The 8,973-nt window shown below is 42.5% G+C and overlaps 1 protein-coding gene across 14 annotated transcripts in view; it reads left to right on the top strand.

The window, feature by feature from the left end:
• Window positions 1–2,017: 2,017 nt before the first annotated feature.
• The window catches only part of RAD51B (RAD51 paralog B), a 447,505-nt gene continuing 440,549 nt past the window's right edge, over window positions 2,018–8,973 (top strand). For 8 of the 14 annotated variants that reach the window (XR_011047977.1, XM_068398407.1, XM_068398411.1 and 5 more), the window contains exons 1-4: window positions 2,306–2,389; window positions 3,937–4,030; window positions 4,874–4,987; window positions 8,287–8,403. Coding sequence is in view for 13 of the 14 variants with exons in the window: in XM_068398407.1 (XP_068254508.1) it covers window positions 3,947–4,030; window positions 4,874–4,987; window positions 8,287–8,403 (315 nt within the window). In the remaining variant the exon portion in view is untranslated. Of the gene's footprint in view, window positions 2,390–3,936; window positions 4,031–4,873; window positions 4,988–8,286; window positions 8,404–8,973 lie in introns of all 14 variants that reach the window. The other 6 variants (XM_068398402.1, XM_068398401.1, XM_068398405.1 and 3 more) reach the window with 6 other exon arrangements.

Genomic DNA, 8,973 nt, shown 5'->3' with positions numbered 1-8,973 from the left:
AAGGAAAACAGATACCCTATCATTAAGGGGCTTGACTGAGGTCACAGAGCAGAGCTGTTCGCAGAGTGCCCTGATTCCCTAGTGACTACAGTCCTGGTCAAACATATGGAAGCTGTGGAGCTGCCTGCCGTGTTGCTGCTTGAGAATGTTGATGGTGACTAGTCGTATGGGAACACTTCTCTGATTATCCTCTGGATGTATAATATTAACTTTCTCAAGTTACAGGGAGAAGATGATGCATGATTATTTGCCAGTAGGTTTAAAGGTGTACCTGTGTATCTGAGAAGTAGTGAGTGGAACAGTCATGACTCCACTGAGAAATGAGATGCACAGAACTTGCAGGGGAGGCACCAGGTATATTGGTTTTGCTCACAAATCTTCTAAACTACCTGGCTGGTAAGAGTTGCTTGCCTCACTCAACATCCCAAAGCAGTTCTCTACTTTAATACAGGTATTCTGTTTTTGTAGAAGATGAGAAGGAAGCCTGTTGGCCTGGAGGTGAAGGGGAAGCCCTGCTGCATCTGTGGGAGGGAAAAAGTCATCAAGGCAATGTTACTTTTTCCTGCGCCTCTGGTGGGAAGGTAGAGCTCCTGCTACCCCTGTACCGAGCAGGAGATAGTAGTCCATGACAGAGTTATACTAGGGTCATACCCTGCTGTTTCCCCTGAAACTAAACTGCAGCAAGAGACATCTTTTCCCTTCCCTTAGATAGCTTTTCTCAATTGTGACTTACATTTTTCAAGTCAACTTTTAAAGGCCAACTACACTAGGAGGAGCTCTTCCTCCATTTCACCTCTTCTCTCCCTGTTCAGCTAGCTCTTCATTAAAGCTCTGAGTTGCTTTTGTATGGGTTGCTTACTCCCTGTCCAGCTTTTTCAATCCTCTGGACTTCTTTGGGCATGTAAGCTCCCTTCAGGGTATGAACGAAACACTAATTCCACTGACCCTTTTTGATACTACAGTTGTTGGGCATTTCATGATAGTCAGCTTCTTGCTATGTTTCTCCTGTTTGCCAGTTTGGAACAGTGGCTGAAGTGTTCTGTATTTTGCAGCTTCACTGTAGTGTTTCTTTTTCAGTACAGACAAAAACCCAGCCATGCAGTTCCCACTGCACTGGTCTTCAGTAAACATCCCAGGTAATATTGGTCCATTTTTTTTCTTCAATTAGGTTAATTTCTAGACCTGTAAAGATTATGCAGACAACATCTATACAATACTAACTTCAGTACTTTCTAGTATAAGCTAGAGTGAGTTGTAAAACTCACCCTACAGACATTAGTAAAGCCATGCCAGTCATGTTTGATGACTGATTCTCCCTGTTACATTCACATTACAGGGTAATAGCTTCTTCAGTCAGAAGGCATTTCTGCCAGAGCTGGCAGCAAACCAAACATTTGTAAGGCCTGAAGTTGAAGACAAGAATCAGCATTCCAATATTCTTTACTAACACATGAACGTATACACAGCACTCTTCATGCTTGAAGACTTTCAAGTTTTGTAGATGCTTTATGTGCAGAGGACGGTAGGAATTTCTAGGGCAAAGCATGGAAGCACTGTGAAAGGCAACCCCCGAGGCTGCCCACATCGAGGTTTCCGTGCCTGGAGCATACCTACTCCACCTCAACAGCCTAGCGCGGTGGCTCCCACCTCCGGGGAGGCACTCACGTTCACCATAAACACCGAGCACCCCCTTGGCCTCTCCTTCCCCGCAAAGCTGCGTCTCTTCTGATAGAGCAGGTGCAGGACGGGCGCTGCCCCGGGAGGCACACCGGCGGCGGAGGCGGCCGCAGGACCCTCACTAGACCGCAGACCCGGGCCCGAGCACAGCCACAGCCGCCGCCATCACAAGCCGCAAGGCGGCGCGCGCTCCCGCCTTCCCGCCTGTCCCCGGGAACCACCGCTACCGGCATGCCCTGCGCGCCGCCGGCGTCCAGGGGTGCGGGGGGATTGGTGGGAGCGGAGCCAATGGCGAGCGCAGGCCTTGCCCGGCGGGCCCGCCCCCTCGCGCCCGCCGCCGGGAGCCTTTGAAAAAGCTCTGAGGTGCGCGGGGCCTCTGCCCGCCCCTCCCTTGCCCGGGCGCGGCCCAGCGGGACACACCGGAGCCGCGGGGGCCAGGCTGGTGTGCGGCGGGAGCGAATCTTCGGGTGCTTGCGGCGCTGCCGGGGGCGAAGGGAGGCCAGGCCAGGCCAGGCCGGGCCGGGCCGGGCCACGCAGCCCCGGGTCCCGCAGCGATGGGGCGGGCGCGCGCCTGAGTCAGCTGGGTTGGGCGGCGGGAGGGGAGCCCCGCGCCGCCACTGCTCCCCTCCCGGTGCTGGGGTCGTAAGTTCATTTTCTCCTTGCAGGTGAGGCGGTACCGTCAGGCTCTCCCGCAGCACCTGTGTCACCGGGTGTAAGTCCGGGACGGTGTGCGTGTGTGTCTCCCCCTCGCAGGCGTCCTTACCCCCCTGCCCGCCCCACAGGGCACCGCCGAGAGGGCACAGGCCGCGCTCCTGCGGGCACCCGCTCTCAGCGCTTCAGTCGCAACGTCAGTCACTGGCGGCTGTGCCCGGGCTCGTGTTCAGCTGCGGCGATACGTGGTGTGTGGGCAAAACCAGAAACCACCGTAAAGCTTCAGGCAGAGTGTGCAGTTTTGTGTGGTCAATGGTTATTAATGCAGCTGGTAACTTGAAGGACACTGAGCTCTTCAAACGTGTGATTTTCCTCCTGTCGAAAGAGGATTTTGTAGAGGGGACAATAACGTTTCCATCTCGTGAAGATGTGGAGGCCTGTGCATCTGCAAAAGCTGTAGTGATTTCGCATTAGTTAAGAACCTTTTTATTTTGCGTAAACTTATGGCTAAAAAAATACTAGGAATATTGCCTAAATAATATGTGTGAAACAGCTCTGTGCTCGAACATACGTATAGGTTAGGAAAACACCTGTGCTTTAGGTTGTACTGAGCTGAGTACCATCCTGTGGAGTTTTGTTCAGTAGAATGGAGTGACAAAAAAAGAAAAGGGACAAATGCAAATAGCTGAGGGCTAAGGGCGGGAGGATTCGTAGTGGCAGCGTAATCTTATCTGCTACGTAAAATAGTCTTAAGGCTTATCCGAAATAATCGGATACTCTTTAAGCAGGAATCTCAATAAATACAATTTGCTTAAGTGACTGAATATGCCACAATTGTTGCTGCCTTGGTCCAATGGTTTTTTGTTCGTGTTTAGAATAAAATAATATTTACATTGTAGTTCTTGTCTTCATATGCTTAACTTTGGCCTCTGGTTTCTTTTACGCTGTTGGCTAAATTAAAGAACTCTTTCTTAACTGTGTATGTTTCATAAATTGTTACGTAGAACATTATGAGATGGGTTTGACTATTTTGGCCAGCTTGAGTCTTGCATGCTAAAGTATGTTTCCAGCCCTGCAGTCTTTCTGGTGTCTCCTTTCTGGGTCCTTCCTGTTTTTTTCAACATCTGTCACGAGTCCTGGGGTCACCAGAACTGAGTGTTGTGTTCTAACAGTATATGTTCTAGGGCTAAATGGTTACTGTGATTACTCTACTATTCGTGTTTAGGCATCCAAAGATAACCTTATTTCTTTCCAGTGCAGTATAGCATGAGGAGTTCTTGTTCAGTTCACCACTGAGTGATTTCCGGCTTTCTTATGTCCCAGAAACACCTGTCCTATAAACGTTGCTGACTTTTCTGTTCTGACTGGCATGATCTCATACATGGTCAAATATAAGGAGACATAATTTAACATAACCGCTTCAGAGCGGTAGTATCATTTAATGTGACATAGACTTATATGGTAAGTCTATATCACATTAAATTTTATATATATATATACACACACACATGTGCGCACACTTTCCTGTTCTTTGGCAAGGAGTGGGTGTAATTGTCCACACAGTCATATTCGAAGCATATTTCAATTTTTTTTTTGTTTGCTCTGTAGATTGGGGAGCATGGCTGCTAAGAAACTAAGAAGAGCAAGATTGTCTGAGGAGCTGTGTGAAAGGCTGAGTCGCCATCAGATCACTACCTGTCAGGTGAAAGGGTTGTTTTGTGCTTGTGGGGGTGTTTTTTCGGGGTTGCTTTTTGTTTATTTTTTTTTTGGAAGGTATATTTTAATGCATGTACTGCTTACTTTTTTGTAGTTTAATTTACAGGGAGCTTTACTTTCTATAAAATAGGGGGCATTTCAGCCTCCATCTGGCCTGCTCCTTTGTAAAAATACAGCTTTCAAATGATAGATGCCTAACTAAAACATCTAAACTTGTATGTACTTACTACCTTCACTTCTGAAGACCTGAAGATGCTTTATTTTAGCAGGGCTGTGCAGCTACTACTTGTATGGAGCAAGACATCCATTTGTGAATACTTCACAAAAACACGTGTACTACATAATCTAGTGTGTGAACGTGCTGTGATGTTACACTATCAGTTATGGGTTGATTCAGCGGTACATTCTGAAGTTGTTCTTATGAGTGTTCGCCTACAGAGGGCCAAGAGCCCATATATATTTCAGTAGTATGCATTGTAAATATGGGATCTAGCCCTAGGACTGCAGTCTAGAAGACATGATGTGTTTTGAATGTTTTTCAGGTAGATGGAGACGTTTGTGGGCAAAAAAAGATGCTATCTTGTTACAGTTCCATCACACAGTTCTTAAATGTTTGGCCCTTTGACTCCATGTCATTTAAAATATAAATGCAATTTCTTTTAGTATACTGGTATCAGAGAAAGGTAGGAGAGGTACAGCATAGTAGTATATAACATGGCACAGTTGGTAAACCTGTGGAATGTGTACTAGTTGTGTATAAATTGCATCAGTTTAGTCCCCAGTCTTGATTTCTAGGATGAGCTCTCTGAACTGTTCTATCATCTTTCAGGACTTCTTATGTCTTTCCCTCTTGGAGCTAATGAAAGTGACGGGACAGAGCTACTATGGTGTGCAGAAACTTCTTTGTAAAGTCAGCCGAGCTTGTGCTCCCAAAATGCAGACAGTAAGTATGCTTGTCTTGATTCTGGTTTTGATACAGTATCTGGGAAAAGCTAAACAGTGTCACTCATCTTTTTACCTGGGAGGTTTGTGATGGTTTATTATTATTGGTTTGATTGCACAATGAAATAATACTTTTATTTTTAAATTTAGATCTCTGAGGCACTTTAGTTTGATGCAGTGACTTTTATTAGGCATTATAGCCTCAAGAGATTGCTCAGGCTTGCAGAATCAGTTCTGAGTGCAATAGGAAAATATGGCATTCTCTCTCTTACAGTCCATCATATAAAAATGGCTTCTAGTTTGGACTCTGCAACTAAAAAAAAGCAAAGAATAAGAATTTCAGTATAAATTGGTTTTAGACGTAAAATTGCTGCCAAGAGGTGAAGTGATCCTGCAAATAACTCCTTTGAGGATTTGTTTTCCGTCCATGCAAATGACCTGTAGTGGTTTAGGCTACAGGTAGCCTAACTGGGGAGAGTGCAAGAGGGAAACAGATGTTAGCTGCAATGCAGTGGCTGGATTTTGTTTTCTTTTTTGAATTCAGGTGAAAAGATGTCAAAAATGGTGTCTTTTTAGAACAGAGAGGACATGGACAGTTCTGACCTGTGTCAATGCAGCCTGCTTTTTTTCCTGAAAAAAAAAAAGCCATGTTAAAGTTTATTATGTGTAATTGGCATAGTAATTGTAGCAGTAACTGTGAAACTTTAAGTTCACAAACATACTGCATTAAAGGTAGTGATATGCAGAATTAATATGACTTATACTAAATGGATTACAAGCTAGCTAATTACTAGCTTTCCATCAATAACTGTTAATAATAAATTGAAGACAGATGGAAGTTTTAAGTAAGAGTTCTAGAATTTGCTTTTGCCTGTCATCCACACATCACTATTCAATCAAATTTCTTTGCCGAGAAGCTTGGCAGATACTGAAGTTTGTCAGACAGCAGTTGTCAAGGACTGTTAATACAGAGCCAGCTGATAGATGATGAGCTATGTAAGTGCATACAATACAGAGCTGCGCTTCCAGAAACAGAGGATGATAGCTATTTTTAAGGGATGTGGATTGAATCTTTGCAAACACAGGATTTCAAATGGACTTCTGGTCAGTGACTGATATACCATTATGACTGATGTAGCAAGAAGGTTTCACGATATCTTTGAGTAAAAAAAATAAATAAATTAGATCATAGGAGTTATAAATAAGGGGAAAATACTCTCCAGATATAACATTGGAAGCACTGGCAGCAAAACTTGAGAGTATGCCAAGATATACAGTAAAACTCTAATTTCTGGAAAGTTTACTCGCAGTATGAAGTACAGAGTGAAGCCTACTGAGCTCCAGAGACTAAGTTAAGGAGTGACTTGATCACATTATATGCTGAGTAGAAGAAGATAATTATATTAGAGGTCTCTAGAGTCTAGCTGGACAAAAAGCTGAATAAGATCCAGTGGCTGGAAGATAAATTAAAAAATAAATCCCTGAAAAGGGAAGTTATAAGAAAATCTTTAGAAACTAACGTAAGTTACGATTGGAAAAGGTTGTCTAAGGATGTGGTAATTTTTCATTTACTTGGACTCCTGATTTAACAATTGAATTATTTTTTTTTTTTTTTTTTTTACTGAAAGATAGTCTGATTCAACCCTAATTTTGTGAGTTAAATACAGACATCACTGGGTAAAATTTAGAGTCCATGTTAGGCAGGAAACTAGACTAGAATAGTGTTTCCATGGTCTAGACGGTTTGTTTCCAGTCTGCAGGGTTTAAGTCCTGTCAGAGGTTAAAAAAAAATGATTAAATTAAAATACATTGCAAATCCTTCAACAGTACACGTATTCATTCCTAAAGTGAATCTGTGCATAAACTCTCATCCTATTTGAGTGAGGTAAAATTAATTGTTTTTTGTATTGGCCTGTTATGTGTCTTGAAAGTTAGTTTTTGTGTATTTCTCCTCAATAGAACTGAAGAACAGAGAAGGTCTGAATGAATTTCAAATATTATTCTAATATGCTACCTGTCATAACGTAGAGAAGAACTATAGCATAAAAAAAGGAAGGTACAAGCTGTCTTATCTTAGCCTGCTGTTGGAACTAGCTGGAAATTTTTCTGGTCAACTTCGGCAAAAAATGCTCACTTGTTGGCCCAACAAGTATGGACTAGAACATCTAGGATTCAATGGTGTGTGGTTATTTACTTAGTTATCGATGATTACTGTGGAGGTTCTTCCATAGTATGCCATATTCCCAGCAGACTGTCTTAAGACTGGGATAAATCTGATGCCTGCATTTCTCTCAGGCATAGAGAAATCAGGTTTTCTGGAGTGGTCAATCATGGCAGGCTATGGCGGTATGCTGAGACAGGGCTTTGTGAATCTCTGTTGTTGGGCCAGGAGTCTGAAACCTCTGGGAACTCTTAACTATAACTACAGCAAGAACTTCTGGATCTTGGACTGTTCCTTTTAAAAATCAGACTTCTGATGTTCAAGATGTTCAGTGGTTGAGGAATGTGTCAGTTTGAGCAGGTGTCTGCAAGGTGTGAGCAAGACCTGTTTCTTTTGGAAACACCACGTTTTGGTGTTTCCAGATCAGCATTTCTATTTTGTTATTTCTTCTTTAGTTTAAATTGATTCCCCAAATGAAAAAAAATTCTTACGAACTAGAATTCTGATCTTGGGCCAGTTCCTCTGGTCAGTGAAGGAACTAGGAATTCAACTATGTTCGGTTCTGTACCTGTCCTGTCTTCTTGACTAGTCTTCCTCACAAAAGTGGAAAATTATGAATGGCTACAGGATCAGCCCAAGCTTGTTCAAAGACTTGGGAATCGTTAGCAAACCTTTCCTTCAACCCAAGTAGCTTCAAATTGGTAAGGAACGTTGACCAAGGAGTTCTTGGTTTTAGGTTTCGTGTGAATGCTCTGCATTGGTCACTAACCATACATATAGCGTTCCATTATTTAAAAGCTGGAGTTTTATGGGTTAAAAGCAAGCCTTGTTGAGTAGGAGCAGAGACGACCTTTGACACATCATTATTAGAAACTTATTATTTAATATTGTGGTGAGGAAGATACAACCAACTTTTAAATTTGCTCTGTGAGCTATAAATGGGATATAAATGCGAGGAAGGGTGATGAGCTAAGAGAGAACTATAGCTGAAGATGGGAATAGTTGCTCATTGGCAAGTGTTAAGTCATTCCAGGCTGATGAAAGGAAATGCGAGAAGTTTTGCTATTTCCATTATTAAAAAAAAAAAGGCATTTTCTGATTTGTGTGTTTTCTTTTGCTTTTTTCCCCTCCTTTTGTAGGCTTATGAAATGAAACTGAGGAAGTCTGGCCATCCCTCTTCAGCCTTTTTATCCACCACACTGCATAGTTTGGATAAAGTCTTGCATGGTGGAGTGCCATGTGGATCCCTCACAGAGGTAACTTGTTTAATATATTTTACTGCAGTTGACATCACACGTAGAAGTCAAAAGTCAGAGATAGGTTAGACTGTCTTGTGTCAGGTGCTTTAAACACAAAATACACAAAAATTTTGGATGAGAAGTGCTTTTTGTTTAATTCGTAGAGGCTGCACTTTTTTTTTGGTGGTATGGTTTTTTTTCCCCCCAGCATGTCAGGTAAGTAAGAAAATGAAGGAATTAAAAAATTTGATGACCCTATTTTCCTTTAAAAAAGTGAAAATTTTCCCAGGAAATTCGGGAGAATTGTTGGCTGGATTTTACAGTGGGAGTGTTGCAGTGTGGTTTCGTGGTCAGAGCACAAAGTGCTGAATCAGGAGCCTGTCCTTTTAATACTGACTCACTCTGACTTTACCAAGTCATTAGTTTTTATGAAGGTACAATAAGCAATTAGGACAAAAGTGTGAAGCATATAGGCATGGGAATGACTTTACAGAGCTTTTATATGTAGATGTAACTAATTTATGCAATAAATATGTAATGCTTTCTTTTTAAAAAAGACAGAATTAAGGCCTGTATTATATGTGCATA

Source organism: Nyctibius grandis, chromosome 4 (genome assembly GCF_013368605.1).
Source record: "Nyctibius grandis isolate bNycGra1 chromosome 4, bNycGra1.pri, whole genome shotgun sequence".
Taxonomy (NCBI): Eukaryota; Metazoa; Chordata; class Aves; order Nyctibiiformes; family Nyctibiidae; genus Nyctibius; species Nyctibius grandis.
Note: the sequence above shows the minus strand (reverse complement) of the source record. Positions and strands in the feature narration are given on the sequence as shown.